Consider the following 22761-nt stretch of genomic DNA (forward strand, 5'->3'; position numbering starts at 1 on the left):
GCTTACCGCGTCTTGGATACATCTAAACTAAATGCTACCGTGTTTCCACTTGGTTTTCTTCATGTTTGTTTTTTCTTTTGCTAGTTAAACGTTTAATTGTAGATTGTCATTTTCGTTTTCATGTGTTCCTAGACGGTACTAGTCTATTGCAAATCCAATCACATCTAAAATTTTACGTTCATTTCATTACAGAGTAGCCACCGTAGCCATTTGATATGATCGAATCTGATCCCGTTAGCATATTCGTTCCTATCCAAGTTCTTTTCTTAACTGTTTTTTTTTTCTCGTTTCCTTTTCATGCCTCTGTTCATCATCATATAATATACTTCCGTATATTTTCCGGATTTACTTGTCTTTTAAATCTTTTCTTTCCGTATCAGGTTTTCGACTCCCGACATTAATTCTAAACACGAGAAGAAAGTACAGTTGCGTGTGTTGACTGTAATTTAGAAGATGTCTTGCTTAGCTAAATGAGTTCATGTTTGTATGTGAGTGTACGAGTTTGGAGTGTTCTTCTATACTTTTTAAGTGAATAAATTGCTTGTTCCTTTCGTCAGTAGCCTTCTTTTTCGCTCACAATTGAAATGCCGTCAGGTCAAACAAATGTGTCTGCGCGGGCTGCCCAGCTGTCCATTTGCAGTTCTATAAGTTTTTGCTTAAATATCAGCATATTTATTCCTATTTTGTCGCTCAGGTGATTGTTTTACAACATCCATTATATTCCAATATAGTAAATAGATCTCTTGAAGATGTTTTACTCTGGTTAATACAATTGCTCCAGTCCTTCGCATTGGTGCATGTGCATTGATCCTCGTGCTACGCGCACAAGCAGACTCGCAGGTCATCATGAGAATTCGTCTATTGCAATGGGATAGCATGTTTAAATGCTTTTCATGTGCCAGAATGTTAATAGATTTTTCTGGCCGAAGGTACTCCAGATTTTATCACAACGCAACCGGGTTTCCTGCTTCTGATAGTTTTGTTTTGTTTCGGTTTTTTTTATTGATGTGTTATTATGTTTATCATGTTGTCTATGTAATTTTCATATCCTGTGGGTAACTTAGTGTGTGAGATTACAATACCGGCAAGGGAAATAATTATATCTGCATTGATTTGATCGTGATTGATTTGTTCTCCTTTCTCATTCTGGTGATCTTGCCATACAATGTTTGTGTTTGTGTGTTGTAATATTTCACAACGAGTTCTTATGTTACCTTACATTTTAACGATTAGCTGGTTTTGTTTTTCATTGAGTATATAGTATTATTCTTCCCGGAAATATATCTTCTCCCTTTTCCGCCTAGCGTTCACTTCTGCAAGTGCTAAGTTTCTCCCTTTATTTTACCTCACATTTGTTTCGTTATTCGATAATAGGTCAATAAAGTGCAAGATTAAAGCTCCTTTTGGTTGTTTTTACATGAATGTGTTATGCATGTGTGACAGTGTATGTTTAGGTTTTTCATTTTGCACGTGAAGGTAGGTGTGTTTTATCGCTTTAGGTAGCTAAACTGTGTGCCGCAGGGAGGTTTGAAGAAGATTTATCGAGCTTCTCCTATGCTTACTTGTTCTGTTTCCGCTTACAACGTTTGTGATGTGCTGCATATATTTAAACGAGGTGGCTTAGCCCATTTAGCATGCGCTTACTATTTCGAAACGGAGTAATGTTTGATAATACATTGTTTCTTCCTTACGCCATTATTTCCTTTTTAAGATTTATTGCTACTTATAAGAGTGCTGTTGTTTGAAACTGCACAATTACATACACTGGTGTTGGTATCTTTCCGGTTTGACTGATTGTTGCTGTGGCACGTGCGAGTATCTTTCTCAAACAAATTCAGCTACTGGCCATATGTGATTCGGACATTGGTTAGCAATATTCCACTATTTACGTGTGTTCATGTCTGTGTCTGTGATAGCGTGTCAATGTGTGCTCTCCATTATCGCTCTAATAGTTGAAAAAAGTGGTGTTTTCTTAGTACACACGAGACCTAAACGTGCTTTGATCCGGCATCGTGTGTAGCACGTTTTAATTTAACCTTACGCTTCCGTTCCCCGTTGGTGCAACCTACGATCGCTTGCTTTGCCGTTGCTATGCTAAAGGGGACAGGTGATACTGTTGGATAAAGATTGGATCAGTTGTTCTTGCGCATATGCAACGTAAAATATTTCATCTTTTCCCCCATCCTTCCTTATTGTTATCTACTTTCATCCTAGAAGATATGGCAAACCGTTCATTCGACCGGGGCATAAACGTTGCACGAAGAGGATGCGTCATATGGTAAAGTGTGCTGACAAATATGGCAAACACGTTCCTCGTCGACACTCGCGGTGCACGATCCGAAACCGTTTTGCTGGGGTTTTTAGTTCACGTGGTAGGTTGTAATCATATTCTTCCAGGTTAGTTTTCCATTTCCACAGAATACATCTCAATAAGGCTTTCAAATGTTGTATAGTTTCATTCCCTAGCGTTTTCTTTCCTCGAAGCAAGAGATCATCTACGACTATTGGTTGAATCTGGTTTTGTATTATAGTTTGGATTTGGGCGTTCCATCTCCGACGTCGAGTGGAATGCACACGAGGGGGTGAAAAGAATGGAATATTGCGTGAGGAATAGAGACGACTTTTTATTCAAATTTGCTTGTTCTTAAGTGATGCAACCTTTTTTTTTAGCAATGCTTTGTCTATTTCATTTCCAGTGAATCTATAATCACTTTCCCACCTCCAACCTATCCGCTGTATATGAGTTTGTATATATATTTATATAGTATAAAAGTGTGTAGATTTTAACAAGGTGCAGATGTTTTTTAAATTGTGAACCGTCCCCGGGCACCGTTAAAGCGACCGCGAGCGCGAGCAAATAAACATGGATGTCTTTTAGGTTTTTCTCCTCGCTAACGGTCACTGCAACGATTCCGCCCCGTTCCGGTCACGTTAATGAGTGTAAAAGTGGCATCTAGTAGATTAAAAAGAGTTTGGCAATTTTAGACTTCCGCCCAGAGCGGGGAGCTAGAAAGGGGAGGGCCACGGGATGGAGTACGAGCCGAAAGATAGCTCCTATGGCGTCCGCTTGTTTCTATTTGTATGTTACTAGCTAGAAAAAGAGAAACACACGTTCGTGAAGTAAACGCAGAAGTATAGGAGCGATTGAGTTGGACGAACGGAAGATGACATTGGACAAGAAAAACGTTAAAGAAACTGCACAAGTAAAACGATAGTAGTAAGGAAATTACTTTTCCTCTCTATTAAAGCCCATATGGTAAACAGGACATTTTCTTACGTTAAATAAGGAAACAACAACGAGTGAATGTAAGAGAGCATATGGCAAGAAAAGGTTAAATTTACAAACATATCGGAACCGCTAGTTCACGATCGATTCTTCTCGCTCAACTCGAACGGAATATACACTCTTTCTCGAACCAAAATGGCCTTCTCCTTCCGCTTGGGCTTGGAGAAATACGAATTACATAAACGACTTAAAATTCTCTTTGGAACACTTAAACAAATAAAAGCCGGTTGGCAACAAATAACGATCAAATTAAAACGTGAACCGAACTCAAACGCCTCCAAGAGTGGCCGGGTTTGAGCAATCACCACTCCAATCACTTCCAGGATCTCGTGCCGCAACGCGCTCGTGACCAGCAACGCCCTAGACGTACTGCACGTACTCGGGGTTGAGATAGGAGAAGCCGTTGAACTCCGTCTGGTCGAGATTCATCATGAACAGCTTGTCGGTCGGCGTGAGATCGGTCTTCTCCGACGTAAACTGTCGATCGAAGTTGGACACATCCTTGCGATGTTTCTGCAAATGGAGGGAAACGGTTGTAAATTAATGGGACTTCTTCCGATGTCGACCTTCTGAAGAGGTTCCTACGTACAATCTTTGGCTTGAACGGTGGCTGCACCTCGCGGTTTTCAATCTTCTCCCAGTCGATCCGGCGGAAGAAGGCGTGCGCACGGACGTCCTCCTCTCCGCGTGCGCCACAGCCCAAACGTTTCTGCGGGTTCTTGGTCAGCAGCTGCAGGAAAAGAGGGTTGACGTTTATGTATGACCAACTTTGAATAACTTATTCCCCCCCTCCCGGGGACTACTTACGCCCTTGCAGACATCCTTGGCCTCCTTGCTCAAGCTCTTCGGGTACGACACGTTGTGGTCGGTGATGGCCGCGAACAGTTCCTCCTCGTCCTCACCGTCGAACGGTGGTTGGCCGACCAGCATCTCGTACAGCAGCACCCCGTAGGCCCACCAGTCGACCGATTTCCCGTACGGTTGGTAGAGAATAATCTGCCCGGCGGAAGGAAGCGAATTAGAACAGTGAACAACTCGTCCTCGAGGTTCGCCGGACGAAGCGAACCCACCTCCGGCGCGATGTAGTCCGGTGTGCCGCAGAACGTCTTGGTCGTCTTGTCGGCGAGGATGCCCTCCTTGCACATGCCGAAATCGGCGATCTTGATGTGGCCGTCCTGGTCCAGCAGCACGTTGTCCAGCTTCAGATCGCGGTAGACGATGCCGCGCGCGTGCAAATAGAACAGCCCGATGGCAATCTCCGACGCGTAGAAGCTGAAAGGCGGGGAAATCACCGAAAAGTAAGCAACAGTTCCCATTCCATGCACTTCTTCCTCTGCCCCGGATGCCTAATGCGTTGCAAGAAAGCGTCCCAAAAATAAACGAACCGGGAGCGGGAGCCCTTATTCAATTAGCCCACGGCTAATCGATTCCACGTCCACGCGTACTTCCGTCCACCGAACTTTGACTTCCGACCTCGCCATCTCTCTCTCTCTCTCTTTCGCCAAACACCAACTTGTTTGTTGCGTCGTCTGACGACGGAGCGATAAGTGAATTACCGAAACGGTAATTAGTCGGTGTAACAATGGCCTTCCACGACCGTCTTCTAGCTTTTCTTCCCCCGGTTCCTTGAGGTCCGGTTCTAGCTTCTTTGTCGTCATAGCCGCATTAGGGATGGCACACCATGGGAACACAGGTGGCCAAACAGTTTCAAACTTTTCAATTGAAAAATCAAACCGAACTTCAAGAATTGTGCACGCTCCAAATTCAAATATTTAAAACAAACATGATTACTGTTCAGACGTGAAAAAGTGCTTTAGAAAAACCATCGAAAGTCGTGTAGTTTTTACTTAGTAAAGGCTGGCCCCGGTTTTCGTTGGCCTCGGTTTTCTTCGTTTGACAAATCGTAAGAAGCTGGTTTATAGTAGCGTGCTTTTTTCTTTACTCATACGATTGAATGCATTTTGTCCGACAGAAGATTCGAACATGGACTCATAAACAAGTGGTACAGGGTTTCTGCTTCAGACTACTTTGCTCAATCAAAAATGTCTTTCAATTGAAGCACTGAATGTATTATTGTAAACCTACATGGCATAGACACCAAAGAAGTAACACGGAATTTAAAACGATTGCTGGCCATTGATTTCCTGGCAAAACACACAAACTTTGTTATAGTTTGACAACACGTTCATATCAACCACTGAAAATTCAGACGAGAAGAATGTACACATCCAACGTTTGTTTTGTCAGGAGTAAATGTTATAAACGCAAGAACTATAGTCCGCTAGCCTCGGTTTTCGTCGCTGTCAAAGTCCCGTTTGGTGGCAAAAACCGAGGCCGGCCAGTATTGTGTTTAGTTTGTTGCACTGCACTGCAATGTTTATGTTTGTGTTGAAAGCTATAAATTTTTTAATCTTTTAGTTGAATTTTGTGTCTGAAATGTTCTGGAAACCGTTTTCGATTTCATGTGATAAATTTATGAACTGTTACGGTAAATAAAAAAGTATCAGGTAATATTTATAATTGGAAAACATTATTCTATTGATATTTAAAAATTGATACTCATCGATTTGATTAGCATTGATTTGAAATGCAACTAACAAATAAAATACTGAATGTTGATGTGTAAAAATCTTATAAGCCTTATACATACATGATGAAATGGAATTGAAAATCTACCTGTCATTAAATAATACATTTAACTGACTAGCTATTATCCTTTGACATTTCAAAAAAACTATCCACCTGGTTGTGTGCAGTTGACTCACTGTGCAGTGTTTGGAATGCGCATCAATAGCATGTTCGTGAGTGCCACTTTCATGCGTAATAATGCCTTTTCCTCACGGAACGTAGGTCAATGTTTCGTGACCGTTACGTAACAACCGAACGAAGGTGGACATGAATTTGAGAGAAGCTGGGAAAAACACTTACACAGCGACGGGTTCCTTAAACTTGCCGCACTGTTGAATCTGGAACATGAGATCACCTCCGTTGACGTATTCCATGACGAAGTACAAACGATCCTGATGGGGAACGGAAGGGGAAACAAGGTTAGCAGGTTGAAAGAGATGCGAAATAGACGTAAATGAGTTCGTACCATAGTTTGGAAACAGGAATGGAGCTGCACCAGGAACGGTGGCTTGCTGGAGAGGGCCAGGACGCGTTTCTCCACCATCGTACACTCGACGTCGTCGTCCTGGATGATGATGTCCTTCTTCAGGATCTTGATCGCGTACAGCTCGTCGGTGCCCTTGCGCTCGGCCAGCATCACCTTACCGAACGAGCCCTTGCCGAGGACCATCAGGAAGTTGAAGTCGGTCGCCCGTATGACGTCCTTCTTGGTCATATTATGCGGGACATCCTTGTCGCTCATCAGCGGAATCTTCTTCGTGATGGAAGTTTTCTGCGCCGAAGGGAAAATGAATTAGATTTATCAAGGGATCTCACTGCTTGGTAGTTGGCTTCCCTTACCCTCATCTGGCTCTTGAGCTGCACCAGATCGGCGCCCTCCTCCGGCACCGGCACGTTGTAGTACTCGCCCTCCTCCTGCGTGAGCAGCTTGAACCACCCGTCGACCGGATTCTTCAGGATCTCCGAGATGCCGAACGAGAGCGAACCCATGAAGTCGTTCCGCGAGGTACGATCCCAATCCCATACCTCGACCAGCAGCCGGCGGTCCTTGTCCTCCGCCTTGAGATCACTGATGGACGGGAAACTGTGTTACACCAAAGCCCTTCGTAATTTGTTTGCCACTTTCTTATCACTTACAATACCAAGGTCTCGTTCCAGACCGGGTTCAGCGACGCGCGGATGGTTTTGGTTTTCTTCTTCACGTTGTCCGCGTCCGGGATCAGCTTGATCTTGACGTACGGATCGCTGGAACCGTTCGGATCCATTGGAATCAGATTACGGCCTTGTTTAACTGTTCACAAGACGGGAAAGAAAGATAAAAATATATGAATATAAAGTAAAAGTGATAAAAACATAAATTTATTCTTAGTAAACACTCTTTTCCATTACACGACGCACAACTATCTGAAGAAAGATACTATTTTTCGTCATTTATTTTACTTCAAATCAAGTTAAAGGACAAGAAAATAATCAAAGTAAATAAATTTAAATTACTAACAAACTATTAAATAGATATGATATAACACTAAAAAAAAGACTTTCACAATAATAACAAATGAATAGTATCGCTTGCATTAATTTGTAAAGCTGAAAGATGAAAGACGTTACCCCAGTAAGTATTATTATCAAATGCTGATTTGTGGTTGAAAAATCATTTGAAAGTAAACAACTGAAAGTTGCAACTATCGAAAGCGGCTTTAAGGAAATTTTTGAAAACTACTCTAATGCGCGCTCTCAAAGTTTTCTGAAAGTTGATTTATGTTTATTAATTTCTTGGAATCAAATATATGTTTCAATATCTATCTTAGAATATCTTAGGCCTCCCATTAGCAGTCCAAGAAAAAGAAACATGGACAGGCTTACGTACTCTCTCCAATCCAAGAGGAGTTCGCATTAAAGCTACAAAACTTAAAGATCAAGTTGAACAAATGTTTTTCTTTATCTCGCACTCTCTCTTCTTAAACAGAACTCTTTAAGAAAACTTGCACAAAAATCGATCTATCGTTGCGAGACGAGTTCCCAAGGCATAGCATAGGCTACCGGAACCGGGCAGAGTTATTTATTTTCATTTTGCCCTTGTGTGAAGCTATTCATTAGTATCGTTATGATGAACGGCTCGTTTCATCTTTTGCACGATGGTGCAGATTAAAGCCCACTTTCCGGACGCTAGAAAGGCTCGCGGGAGGGGATAGGGGTCGGTATTTGTGCTGTGTAAGTTCGAAGAAATGCACCGCCAGTTGGTTCAGCCGGAGAATGTGTGAGAATTATGGTTTGCTAGTGATCAAACAAAACAACAAAAAGTCAGGACAACGAGATGCAAAAGTAAAAGAAATAACCCCCTTGATCTTCCCAGTGCTTGGTAAGGTGCTTTTTTTATTCACCACCACAAACACACACACACACACACATACACGAATCACAAAGCTATGGCATGCCATATTTGCAAAAGCACGATATGTTTCACACCCGGTTTCAAGCGAAAGCACCACGAAGTTGGACTTCCCTCTTCGAGCGGTTTTATCCACTGTGTCTGTATGTGTGTGTTGTGTTGTGTCTGTCCTCTTCCATTGTTGTGGCATAATGCTTTCCCACAACGCTCTGTCTATCGCTGCTTGTAGTGTTTTGTATCTCACCGGCAATCGTAATTGAAAACGACCTATAAGAGCTTTTCGGTGTTGCGCCTTGTGTGCCCGTGCCTGTGCATGAGTTTGTGTTTGTTCGGAGCACCGAATTTCCTCGGGCCTTTTTTGCGTATTATATTTCTTGGCCATCGTTTGCCAGCTGCCGGTATGACCCACATTCATATGGTGCTCAGCAAACAGAACGAAAATGTTTGCTAAAACAAAGCGTCCGTTGGAGCGCTCTCGCAGTGAAGCGAGGAACATTATTTCGAATGAAACACCAGGCGCCTCCATTACGAGCGGAGTTTCAAGGATCAGTATTCAGCCTTAAAATAGTTTGTACGGAACACATCATTATAAAAATCATTATAAAATGAAAGTTGAACCATTTAGAAAAATATTAAATATGGAGTTACACATCACCAAGTTTCGAGATAAAAAAAGAGAAAAAAATAAATACAAAATAATGTAACAAGAAATAATTTTGACTTTTTCTTGATTGTAAAACAAAGTTAAATATCTTAAATAAACATCACGCTCATGCATTTTACAATAAAAACGAAAATAAACGAGCGAAGAAGTAGAACGCAAATGTGACAATGCGGAGTCATTAAACGAGAAGTAACGACTGGAAGTGAGCACAAAATGAACAACCATTTGGCATACTTTCGAACTCAGCGACACCTTTCGGTAGTTAGCAGTCAGCTCTTGTACCACAATAAAAAGAATGGGACTAAAAGAGCCAGATGATGGTTATCGTAAAACCTTCCTTTGGATCTACCACAACGAAAGAGAAGTCTTCCAATGGCAGAAAGATAAATAAAGCGAGAGTAAGCACACCGGAGGGTCCTCGTGCGACAAAAGTGAGCACAATAACCCGCGACAATGATGAGGGTTGTGTAAGGAAGGTAAAAATAAAAAAATGCATTCTCTCGTAGGTATGAAAATCTCTGATAATTTTATCATCTCTGGGAAAAGTATTACCATCGCCGACAAAGCCTTACCGCTGGGTACCGACTCTCACCGGAGACATTCTTCTTTCTTTTCGAATAAATTACGGTTCACCACTTGGCCCACTATCAGGTGATGATAACTCGCGAAATACCTTTTGTTAATCCCTCTTTCGTCCATTGTTCGGCCTCGTGTCAACTTGGCTATTTAGAGAAGGTGTAGAAGCGTTGAATTCTTGAAAGCAGGCATGCCTCAGTACACCTCGCAGTGTACAGGCTTTCGTTGCAATGGAAACTTCAAGAAAAAAGACGCAAGCCACAAGAAAACTGAGCATGCTGCTATAAACAGTATTGTTTACCCATTGTTACGAACAAGAAGGACTAAAATGGCGTGGAATAGAAAAGGTCAAAAACTGTTTTCCTCAAGTTAATAACAAAACTTTGAAACAGAACACGATATGTAACAAGCTTGAGCTTCATAAGCCGGTTATGCTGATTTTTCAAATCTAATAACATAACCGATGTCAAATATTTCACGATATTGGATTGCATAACTAATAAGCTTCTAAATTGGAAGCGAATAATTATCGATCTTTTGAAGTGCGTCAAATTGACTTTATGTGTAAGAAACTGAAACGTTCGCCATTTGCACCCGCAGTCTAACTTTTCCCATAAAACCATTGGTGAGCTATCATAGAAACACACTTTGAGGCGAGGCCTTTTTCTTTCTTGGCAAAGGAAAGTAAAAAAGAAACTTTTATCTCACTCTTCGTAAGATAATGAAGTTTTTCTTCACTGAAAAGTCAAGTGAACAGTTTCAGCTTAGTGGAAAAGAAAATACTTAGTAAAAAAACTTAACGAATAAAAAGAATATTCAAAAATGTAAATTTAGTTCTAAACATTCTAAAGTTTTGTACAATAAAACGAGTCTAGAGTAAAATACGAAAAACATCAACCGATTTATTTTATCAGCAAGAAGAGATTTGGATTACTGACAATCTATTCAGAGGAATTGACCAAAAAGAAAATGTTAAGGGGAAAAACAAATTTCCTTATACAGAAAAAGAAGGTGTCCAGCCGGTCGTGCGAACCCCTTTCACACCCCTTTAAGCGCCCGCTCACTCATCCATCAAACCATAGCAAGTCGAATTAATCCTTCCATCAATTGAAATAGAATCCGTTCGAAGCGATAAAAAAACCCGTTACGGATGTGCCTTTTACCTTCCACCTTAGCGTGGGGTAGAAAACGTTGAAACCGATCCCGAAATGGAACACTCGTTGATCCTTTTTATCGGGCTGGATTTCCCTCCAAACCCACCCCTCAGCCCAGCTCACTAACATTTCGTGGTGGAACATCAAACCCGGAACTAGGTATGTTTCTAGACCTCGTGCTATCTCGTTTTACGATATCACATGAAACAAGAGCAAAACGAAAAGAAGAAAATGCCAAGCCTTAATCCCCTTTGCTGACGCTCGCACTGGAGAAGCACTTCAATCCGCCTCCGCCGAGGCACAATCGGCAGACGATCCGCTTCACGGTGAAAGGAGGGGAGATGGAAAACTTTTTCTACCAAATATTCGGTAGCTTTCCCGTGCCATGGCAGCCGATTCCCATTATTATAATGCGGCGAGATGTTTATTTGAATGTGTTGTTTCCCTGTTTTTCCCCGGTAAAGCACCGCAAGTGGAAGCATTTCTTTTCTATTGCTTGCTTAAAAAGTTTCTAGGAAAACATGTTATTCGAAGCGAAAGAAGAAGGAAACTAAATCGAAAATATCTCATCCTAATGGTCTTGTTATCCTTGAAAATAATGCATCTAATTTTATGGAAATAAGGTCACATACAGTTTAATGGTCACAAACATAAAATGGTCTGACTGTTATACTACAAATTTTTATACCTTAACATGGCTCCTTCGTACTCACCTTCAATGTGAAGCTTGCCGGCCGAATGGGTGATCGCCAGCTGGATGCGCCCTCGACGCTCGGTATGATCACATCCGCAGAGGTTCGGTACGCTCTCCTCGCACCGCTTGTGTACGTTCATATCACATGCTGCGCCGCGAACGATCCGGTTTCCGGTGTAGGATCAATTTTACCATTTTTTTTTGTTTTCATTTTCCCCCGCGAAGAAACCGAAGCGAAACAGAGCAAAGTATTAGCAATGTGGTCTTGGCAACTGGATGCGTTTTGTTCCAGTCGGTACGTTTCGGACTACACAGCGAAGAGGGAACTAAGAAGTTTGATAGATACAGTTTTTGCAAGTCGAGTTAGAGTTTAGCTCGGCAAAAAAAAACAGAAAGAAAGTTTTTCTTCCAGTGGAAAATTTTAGGAAAAAATAGATAGGTACAGAAATGAAAGCAAAACACAGAGAAAAAAGAGCGTATAGCACAGTTGATGGTGAAATGAGAATGAAATGGAAAGCAGTTAAGTGTGGTTATCTTCCGCCGGTTTCTGAAGTAGGAGAACGAATGGTGCTATAAATGGTTTAACCATAAGAAGGAAGTATGATAAAGACCTCGTGTACAACCAGTAAGGTTAATTAATCATGATATATGTATTGTTAGAAAATGAAAATAAAATAAAAATTAAAACATTGGTTAGTGTCGAAAAGTTGGAGAGGTGTATTTGCTTGGTTTAGTTTATCTGCAACAGTAACCATGTATTGGGAATGTTTATTCACATCTAGTGGAGTTTAAATGCGCTTTTGCTGAGTGAGTGGGTTTGGTGTGGAGTTTAGTTGGAGAGTTCTTTTAAAAGTTCATTGGCTCAGGGAGGAAACATTGTTTGATGGTTCGTTCCGGGAGAAGAAAAAGGGGTCGACAAATAGACACACACGTTCAAATTGGAGCTACTACAAACACTAAGAAACACGACAAGGTAGAAACTAGGGTCACAATTATTAATAAAATCCACAGGAATAGTTGGGACAGATGGAATATCTTGATTTGAATTACGAAAAGGTGTGTTTAAAGGAATTTTCGTTTCAGATTAAAAGAGACACTATCCTATTCCAGAAAAAGGGATCAACGTGCGACATAAGTGCAAACGATATCTATGGAGAAGTAGAAGATGATGGTACAACGATGCAGAAAGGTTGAAAAATGTAGCTATAAATCCTTCCTTTTGTCACATGATCACTCACTTGCACACATTCATAACAGGAATGGGTAGGTGTTATTGAAATTCCATATAAACATGCGAGCATGCTTCCGTTGTTTCATACCCAGATATTGCAGAAAGCCAAGTTTATCCGATCACAAATACCCTTTTGAAAAGCTCTTCACGTACTCTAAAGTCGTCCATTTTCACCTTAGCCGTTTCCCCGCCGATTGTAATGCACTTTCCCGCTTATCGGAGAACTTCACCCAAGCGCTTTTCAACGACCACATCAAATTGATCCAAGACTTAAGCTCTGTGAAGTGCATTTTCCAGGAATAAAAAAAAAACAACAAACCCCTCAATAAAACTTCGTTACGACACCGTAAAACTGCACCCGGTGACGCCATCGTCAAAAAAGTTTCTTCAAGTGTCGATTTAAGCCCGCAAAGTGAGCTTCGGTGTCCTGTTTTTACGAGCGGAACCGCGTCCCGTTTGCCGCTCGCGGAAAAAAAACCCCTCGCACACCTTCCGAGTGTTATCGGCTCCGCTTTCGTACGTTTCGGTTCGCTGTTCACCCCGGATGGATGGGGGGAAACGTGTAAATCGAGCCGTAAGTTGCGTACAGACGAGTACACTCCACTGCGGATCGCCATCGTGTAGCGCCTGTCGTTATGCAATCCAATTGCTGCTGGTCGTCGCGCGGTAACAGGTGATTCGTCGGGCCTGCTTTGTTTTCTGTTTCCAATCCGTTTACCTTAAACTGCATCAACCCGGGGATGGGATGAAACAATGGCGATGATTGAGGTAGTGAAAACGAATAAAAAGGCCTTCGGTGCCATAAAACGAGAAAGGTAAGCTAACGTAGTTTTTTTCCCTCTCTTTTGGAACCATCATTCTCCGGTCCGTGATTGGCTGACGCACGGGGAAAAAGGTGAGACGAATCACGCGAAAAACCGGACACCATTTTGCAGGCACACTTTGGTTTCAGTTTCACTCGCGTCCGTTTTTTTATTTTTTCAACCAAGGTTTGTAGAGTATGGAAGCGGTGAAAGTGGCTACCATTACTGGAAAATTTAATTATCCTTGGCAGAGTTCCAGGACCCGGTGCGCTTTGTGTTCGCGAAAAGTAAGTACGCGGTTCAGCGTTGGTAAGCTGAGCTGAGGAGGTTGAAAAGCGGAAGTTTTTCCACCCTAAAAACCCCATCCGACTCGGGCGGCAATCCGAGAAAGTGTTCGGTTCGCGTGAAAAGCCCATCCCTGCTACCATTTCGAGCCGGCGACACCATTAGCGACGTACTTCGGGGACACTCCGGATTCATTGCAGGAAAATTTGGACCGAGAGTTGGTTCTCTCGTTTCTTTTCCCTTTCTTACCGGGGGGCGGGAGCTTTTAACGACTTGCACGAAACGTGATGCAGCGAAGCAGGTCGTTGCCGGAAGCCGCACCGGAAGGATATGTCAGAGATTCCCAGCGGGCTCCGGGAGATGGTCCCAACCGGAGGCATTTTCCTTCCGCGGGAGGGAAAAAAGAAACACTCCACCCCCGTGTGTTTATGAGAGTAATGAGCTCGCTTGAGGGATGGAAATTTCTACCATTCGTTTCACTTTCACATAATTTCTTTTTAAAAGAAAAATCACATAAAGAAAGGAAAAACACGGTCCCGCACTTCCCAGCGTGCCTTATGGCTCCGGTTTCTCGCTAGAAATTATTTACCTTTTGCCCTTTTTCCCCCTTCTCCCCCGTTCGAGGGCACGAGACCGAGGTCCAGAAGAAAAAAAAAACGCACAAAAGCAATATTATCATCTTATTATCCGACAGGAAAAGCATTTTCCCCTTCGGGCGCACGAGCGTTTCGCAAATTGGATGATAATGTGACCGTGGTCGTCGCTTTTCGTTTCCGCTCCGGCAAAAAAAAAAAGAAAAAGAGCATCCGTTCGTTCGTTTGCTTGCTTGCTTTTTTGATTTTCTGGCTTGCCGGTTGTAAACTTATTTATATTATTGCTCCTAAAAACACTACTGCCTGCTGCTTCCCTCCCACCCTGTGTGAGAAAACGCCGAAGGCGCCATTCAGATCATTTGCTTTGCATTCGTCCGTCGCTGCCATCGTTTCTAATGGCTTCGATTTGGTCTGAACTTTTGGAACGCTCTCTTGTTTCTTTTTTGTATCCTCGGTTTTTCGTCGGTTTAACTTTACTTTCAGTGTATGGATGTTTTTCTCATTTTCAACCGGATGCCAAGCATCCTTGGCGTCGAGTGGAATGCGATTGTGAGTTCGTTTTAGTTCCCTTCTCTTTGCCGCGTTTTTTCCATCTTTAAACCCATCCCATAATTCCTCGGGAAAACGCTGATGCACCAGCGTTTTGTAGTACTTTTTTTAAGTCCTAGGACTTTTATCGACGATATTTTTAACGACTCTTCTCGGGTGGGATTTTCGTGAAGTGTTCCCCATGGCACACCATTTTCCCCTCTTCTGTAAGCTACTTCCTTCCTAGGAGCGTAAGGATTTGCAGTAAAAATGTAATAATAGTGGCTACAATGTTTCGCTGCGGAAAAACCACAACCGACTGGCAGGAGGGAAAAGCTTTCCGAGGGTCGTTGGCGAGGCGGGAGGAAAATGTATTTGTTTGAAAAATATTATCTCCACCGAAACATCCAATTATTGCTATCGTTACTGTAATCGTTCCTTCCAAGTTGTCGCTAGCCGGTGGCGTTTGGATTTTATGGTGCCATTTTCCGTGCACCAAATTTTGCTTAGCCCACACATGTGTGGTCCAGTGTGTGTGCGTGTGTGTGCAATATGTGACTGTGCATTCCCGTACGTGCCATGTCCTTTTATATTGTCCCTCAAAATGTTACGTCGCTTAAGTGGTCTCTGCACGACGAGAACCGTGTGCTTTTTCGCCGCGGAGGTGAAAATTACCCCATGGTGTGGAAAAATGAGTTGAAGCACGTCCCAAATTTCGCCAACTCACTTCACTATCCTATATGCAGAATGAATCGGTTAGTAGTAGCCCACACAGAGCGCCTTTCTTTCCTTCCCTCAGGAATAAAAAATAACACAAGTCAACGTCAAGCAGTACGCTGGAATTTTCCATTATGGAATGTATTCCAGGAACTCCCGCCTCCCAAAGGGGGGAAAACAAGAAAAGATTTCGAGGATACCCCACTCATTTGGTGCACGTATTACTTCTCTACTCTTTCGAAAAGACCAACAGTAGAAACAATGAAAAAACAGTGTAGAGCATTTTTGTTTCCTCCGCCTGAAGGATGGGGATTTTATTTAGAAGAGAAATTTTCCACAAAACTTTCCTCGTTCCAATGCTCGGTGCTGTGGTTCCGCTGTGTTTTGGAGGACTTTGTTTTTATCACACTTGTAATATAAGCCTCACACAACAGGGACAAACACTGTAGCTCCCCCACAACGGAAAAGTGGGTAAAGTAACAAAGCAGAAGGTGATTATTCGTTTCGTGTAACATTGCCCAAGTTCAAATTCGGCCATTTTTAATCCACCGTTTTAGAGCAGCTGTTGTTAACGCGCCTTTGCAAGCCACAGGGGTTTTCTTGGTAGAAGAAAAGCTTCCTTTCGTTTGCTGTGGGGAAAATTAATGAAAACCTATTAATTGAAAACGTTCTCTTCCTGCAAGAGCGTTAAACATTGGAAGCAACTGATATAAACAGCATTTTGGAAAGAGTGTAATGCAAGATGATACTTTAAAAATTTTCGATTTACATAAACACCTTCAACTTTCTCCAACAGCAGTACCTATCCATATGGTTAAGTCTTTTATTGACCAGGCATGACCAAAGACGAGCGTTACGTGAATAAGAAATAAAAGAAAAACTAGGAAATAAGATTTTCAACGATCTGTTATAACAAAACACTTATATTTTCTACCGCGATAAATTGGAAACATTTGTACATTTGTTCCAAAACCACTGTTCTAACAAGTGATTAAAAATCTTATTTTAAATCTAGAAACAACTTAGTTACAGAAAGCCACTGAATAGACTTTATTAAAAGTCTCAAACGCGCTCCAATAGGAATGTTTACCACCCTCCCAAGACGAAAGGCATCTCTATTTGTAATTCAAAACCAGCGAATCGTGAAATGGGGAACTATTTGCGCACTCGTACGTGTTGCTCTCTGCGAAAAACCCCCTTTTTTACCCCCCCACAATATGTCGTACCTTCTCTTCAGCACACTCGCGATGATGACACCGACGATGGGTTGTTTGTCAATAAATACGGAACAGTTTCTATTGGCACGCCGCTCGACGATCTTCTGCTGCGTTTCGATTTGCGCTCGCCCGCTAATCGTTCGCACCCGCATCGTTTCATTCGCTGGAAGGCGAACGGAAACGTGTGGCGTTGGATGAATGCTAAAGGGAGGGAAAATTCTACTGGCTAGAGCTGAGAGAAATATAGCCTTTATATTGCTTAGATGCAAGAGTGCGAATAGGGGAAGTCCCGAAGGAAATCATACCCATGAAACCATTGCATTCGATTTTTGAAATCGACAAGATGAAAGTTCATTTGACCTAAGCCTGAACACAGATTTAAATCAAAATGTTTAAAAGAATTTAGTATGGAATTATGGAACAATTATTTTCGTAATCCGTAGACTATATTTTACTGAATTTAAGCTCTTGTAAAGTGTACTTGTTTTCCGAAATTTTAGACAAAATTCTGTAGTATGTCCCTTTGTCTGTATGCACGCTTCACACCGTGCGTTGCCACTGCCATGGTTGCAATTTAATGGTTCAGCTGCGAAACAACCGTAGCTGTTTGTCTAGCACCGCAGGGCAGGACTCGAAACGGGCGTTGTAGACTGCTCGAGAGCAAGCCCGGTTGCGCCTATTATTATTATTATGGCATCGTCAACAGAGCCGTCCCCGAAATTGATGGACGGGCGGACGAAAACCCGTCGGCTCCGGGAGAGAACGGTGTGTGTGTGTCTGTCGCTGACGTGGCAACGATGGAGGAGCAGCAGTAGCGCCACCCCGAAGCGCCGGCTCGGAAATTGTTTAAATTAAACTGATCAATTTCAATCAAGCACACTTGAGCTCGGGCTCAGCCCGTTTAGCGAAGTTCCGCAAGTCTCGGAGGGACCGCAGGAACAGCGAAGGGTGCTGGAGGTTTAGTGAAAAGCCTCGTAAACTGAGCAAAAGTACGGGAATGTTTGTGTCGACCGGCATTCCCGGCGAAGGCCGTTTCCATTCATGCGTCTTGCGGAATGATTTCATGCCTGGCCGGAACACTATCGGATTGAAACGTTTCAGAGCGACATCATTCAAAACGGGTGGAAGATTTTCAGCTGCCTCTACAACATCTTGGCCACCCATCGTTGTCAATGTGGGATGTTGGTTTAAAAATGTTGCTCGGGAAATCTACGAAACCGACAGGAACCACTGTGAGCTCCGGGACTAAGCTCCTAGCGCGAGCCTATGAGGAAGCATCTATCCTTCGCTCGGCGAAAGAGCAGCCGAAGGATGCCCCGGGTAGGTTTGTGTACCGAAACGTAACCCATACAAATTGGGGCCCATTACCCGAAAGCCCCCTCGAGGCTCAATTTAGAAACCATCGGCGCTGCCATGTTTTCATCTGTTTAGAGTTCATTCAAGGCTCGGCCGAGCGCGGCGTGGGATTTATGTTAGCATGCGGGCGTGCTTAGATCTCTTTTTATCTTCTATCGTACCCTATCTCCCTTTCCCTCTCAGGTCCTTGCCTTTTAACCAATGGATTACTTTGTTTGTAGGTCGTTTTTTAAACCTCAATGCCTTAACATATTAAGGACTGTCTCTCTACTCCACACGGGGATTACGGAGAGAAAATTCATCTGCTAATAGGAAACATTATAGCTAACTTTCTGTTTTACATGGCAAAACACGTTGCCAATCAGTCTATTCATTAGTCTGTTCATCAGTCTATTAGTTGTTTAACGCATACGAAACGCTTTTGTTGACAGGAACAAACTCGCCAGATTGACATGATTGAAACATTATAATTCCCTTGCCTAACGTTGAGAACCTTTCAGTAGGAGCTGCTCTTCTTATACCCTGAAGAAGTCCAAAAGGCTTTTCATAAATCAAAGCGTTAAAATAGCATGAAGGTTTACTGTTTAGACAAGGAAACTGAAATTAGTGTTTTGATTCGTAATGCTATTATAAACGTTGCCATCAGTGAGATTACAAAGTAATCTAATATCCTGCTATCAAACAGAAAACCAATCAACGGGCACATGTTTTACGATAAAAATACAAGCCTTAAAAACTAAATCTTTCGTAAAAGACTAAGGATTCTTTTTGATGTTCAATTTCTTTTTCCTTTCTATTAACTCACAACAACAACTCGAGAATTAGGTCGGAATTGAATTATATTTTTAGTTAGGCCGAGGTAAAAATTTATCCAACCCATACACCATAAACTTTCCATTCCCCTAACGCGGCCCGTCATCGTGGGGAACATTTCACCTTACCACTCAACGGCGGCCATTATGGCAGAAGGGTGAACCACACTTTTCCACTGCCTTCCGAGCAAAGAAAAGCGGGAACACCACCCCTCGGCGAGGGAGACCGCATTTATTTAGTGGTGGGAAGTTTTTTTTCCCACCCACCGCATCTTTGTCTCACAATAACCGGACAATATGGCCGTCGGGGCTCGCGGGGTGAAAAAGAGCCGATTTCTCGCTTGAGACAATAGTGGCGTGCGATAATAAATCATCGCGCTCGCTAGGACACCGGCTGCTTTGTCTTCTCCGTGCGCTGGAGAGATTGTGTGGAAGAAAAATCATCGCCCTTGCCCTTGCCCCACCCAGGGACCGGCTGTACGGGAAATCGCACCAGGCACCGGGCGCCTCCATTTTTTATGGCAAACTTTGCTCAACCCTCCGGAGGGCTACATTTTTGCGTGAACATTGTTGATACATATTTTAAAAGGTGAGTAAGAACACTGGTTGTGTATGACCCGGTAATCGAGGGGCTAGTAGAAGCTACCGATCACAATTTGGGCGTGATTCTGGAAGGATGCGAAAAGGAAACAGGAAATCGTGCCGTTCGTTAGCCAATCTTTCCACTGTTGGGGCGCGTCTAGGAGCCATTTTCCGTGTTGGATATAAAATTCAACTTCATCCCTTGCTCCGGCAGTGTGATAACATACCTTAACACCGCTGTCGTCGCCGTCGAGTCATCTATCATTCGGGCAGAGCGTGGGAAAATAAACCGAAACAGTGTTTGGGAATACGGCTCCCCGAGTCTCTCCAAGCGCCGGAACGAAACGGAAGCAAATTTGTCACCGACAATCCGCGTGCCTTCACGTTCATTTCGTGCACACACATACACATACCCTCGTTCACATACACAAGGATGGAGCAAATTTCGGGGATGTCTTTCCCGTAACAAACACTTCCTGCCGTGTGCGCGTGTCGCTCGTTCGGGCGTCACGAAACAGGTTCCCGGTCGTTTTTCTACTTCCTTTCCCACTCACACGCGGTGTAATACGCAGTGATTTATGATCGTTCACATGCTTCCGGTGCACGTGTTGCCAATGGGTTTTTTTTTAGTTGCCCCCTTCTCGAAGGTGAATGGAGGCGCCTGGTCTTTCCTATAAAAAACCCTTGGTTCACAGTATCGTGTTGCAATATTTAATAGGAAACAGAAACATATTTCATTATTCCATCCCCATAATGAAAACAACCCTTCGGCGAAAGGCAACCTTTCGCTTGCAAAAATCCCAAAAGGTGAGGACGTACGCAGAATAACTTTTCCATTACAACCAAATTCACCGAAACCGGCTCCGGTTAAAGTTTCCCACGGCCGAACCTTTTCCGAGCCCCGTGCGGTACCGATCCAATAAATTTCCCACGCACGACGAGCGACACAAGCGCCGGCCAATTTGCATAATCATCCGAAGGGGTTCACGAACCTTTTGGGGCCGACCTGGGCCTATTGAGCTATTGAGGCTTTTTACTGCAAATGTCACTGGGACACCTCCCGCAAAAGGTCCTTTTGCAGGGGTAATAATTTCGTGAAACATCAAATGGTAGCCAATTTATGCCAACGAGGGAAAACCAGCTGAAGTGTCTTAAAATGTGAAAATGTCACAATTTACATACTGTGCACATAACACAAGATCGTGTGTTTGCGTGTCCCACCACTCGCAACGGCATGCTCTTATCGTTAGCGTTTAAAATATGAAGACTTGTTTCATTTATAAACTCCTCGTTCGTTTATAAAACACACATCGCGCAGATGATCACGGCTATTCTAAACAACATGGTGCAAGCAATCCTTTTCTCATTCAGTGTAGTGCAACACAAATGAACGTGTAATTAGAGCAACTAAGTGGCTATGGTTTCGAGTCATTCCATAGTCTCCAGTGTGCAGCACGGAGTGCTCGTACAGTCGGTGCTTTCGGTGCATTTAACATAAACATCTATATCACGAGGCGGCTTGCCGGAAGACAGTGTGCGGAACGGTAATGGTAGTGCAGTGAAAATGCGGCAGAGAAAAATAAAAAGATAGTAGAGTGATACAGATAGAGAGAGAGAGAGATTAAAAAAACCCCAGCAAGCTCGTCAGCTCGTGGGTGTGCGTGCTTTCATCTGCAGGCCTTTTTCTTCTCCTCCCCTTTTTATGGCGCTGGAATGGAGGTGCACGGTCAGGGTTTTTCGTGTGTTGTTAATGGATGTGTTTTTCCTGTTAGTTTGCTTGTAGTTCGGACTAATTTTCCTGTATTGTTTTCAAACTGGAATATAACTACGCTCGTGGATGTTGAATGAACGTAAACGGTGAGATGATGTTTGCACCGGGAAACCAACCGAAACAAAACCGAAACCAAATGACAAAGGGAACAAATGAAAAACACCGCCACCGAAAGCAATGCTGATTAGTGAGAAAAATAGAACAAAAATTGAAGGTATCAGCTCAAAGCAGTTTGCTTTCAATGTAAGAAAGAAAAGGAAACAAAGAGCACCGATATTGAAGTAGACCTTGAACAAAAATCCCTCGCGTTGGATCCATTAGGTTAAAATTATTGCGAAAATTAAAAAACAAAACATCAAACTCATCCTCAAACCACGTTGCGACTGTTGGAACGCTCTTCTACTCTTCTATTCTATGGGTTACGGTAGACGAAAAAAGAAAACAAACGGGGCTGCCGAATCGGGCCGGCCACATCGGTAGTACCTTGACACTTTAAACCCTGATGCGCAATCCCGTGCAGCATCGAACCGCAGTGATCGCAAAAGGTTGGTGTTATGAAAGTGTATCCTTGCCATTTGTGCGGATTTTGTGCCTAGAGAGAAGTAGAGAGAATGGGAAGAAGTTGGAAAAATGGGGAAACAGAAAAAACCCAAATTTGATAGCGTAGTGGTAAAATCAAACGGAAGGTTCATTATAATTTAAACAGGTATAATTACGTAGCAATTATTGCAAAGAGAAAACGAATTCATAAAAGGGACAATAAAATTACAATATAAACAAGACGTGGAGTTGAAAGTAGAGATAAAAAGATTCATGTCGAAAAGTTAAACAAACATATGATTCGAAAGGTTATTATTGGAGCTAAAACAAAACAATAACTGTCGAAAACAATCCATCGGGATCATTTATGGACAAGGAACTAAAGCTATATACAAGAGAAGATATTAACAATGTTAAGCCTTTAAGCTTAATTGGTTTTTAACTTTCATATCAACTCCTCCAACAAACGTTTGCGTAAGCTGACAATGCTAGGTGCAATCAGAAGAGAACTTATATCCCAAAAAACCCACACACAAACACCACACGCATACATTCACACTAATCTAAGATTAAAACACTATAAAAAATTACGCAAATCATTCATGGTTCAATTTGAAATGTTTTACAAAGTAAAAACATGGGCGGCTTCGGTATTTGAAAGCGTCATTGTTGCGGAACGAAAACAAATCGAACGAAGGAATCATTTTGGTATGCGAAACAAAAAAGCATAACGAACTTAATCCCGAAAGAGCCCACTCCAGACAATGGCAAACAAACGTTCGAAGGGGAAAGATAAAAGCACCTTCAAGGGTTGGAGAAACCGAACGAAGATGGACGTTTGTTGGCAAAATGTGGGTCGTCTCTAAATATATACCTCGTTTTCCCCATCCCCCCCCATCCGGCAAAAGCATCCCAGAGCGTGTCTTCCGTTCTGA

The 22761-nt window shown here is 42.7% G+C and overlaps 1 protein-coding gene across 1 annotated transcript in view; it reads right to left on the reverse strand.

Moving 5' to 3' along the window:
• Positions 1-3207: 3207 nt before the first annotated feature.
• Positions 3208-22761, reverse strand: part of LOC131287039 (protein kinase C, brain isozyme) — a 64354-nt gene continuing 44800 nt past the window's right edge. Inside the window, exons 6-14 of the mRNA XM_058316053.1 lie at positions 11411-11539; positions 7052-7205; positions 6755-6983; positions 6381-6686; positions 6215-6306; positions 4357-4558; positions 4094-4282; positions 3876-4016; positions 3208-3799 (exon numbers count right to left, since the gene is read on the reverse strand). Coding sequence (XP_058172036.1) covers positions 3647-3799; positions 3876-4016; positions 4094-4282; positions 4357-4558; positions 6215-6306; positions 6381-6686; positions 6755-6983; positions 7052-7205; positions 11411-11539 — 1595 coding nt within the window. The 3' untranslated portion in view covers positions 3208-3646. The remainder of the gene's footprint in view (positions 3800-3875; positions 4017-4093; positions 4283-4356; positions 4559-6214; positions 6307-6380; positions 6687-6754; positions 6984-7051; positions 7206-11410; positions 11540-22761) is intronic.

The sequence above is a fragment of the Anopheles ziemanni genome, chromosome 3 (genome assembly GCF_943734765.1).
Source record: "Anopheles ziemanni chromosome 3, idAnoZiCoDA_A2_x.2, whole genome shotgun sequence".
Classification (NCBI taxonomy): Eukaryota; Metazoa; Arthropoda; class Insecta; order Diptera; family Culicidae; genus Anopheles; species Anopheles ziemanni.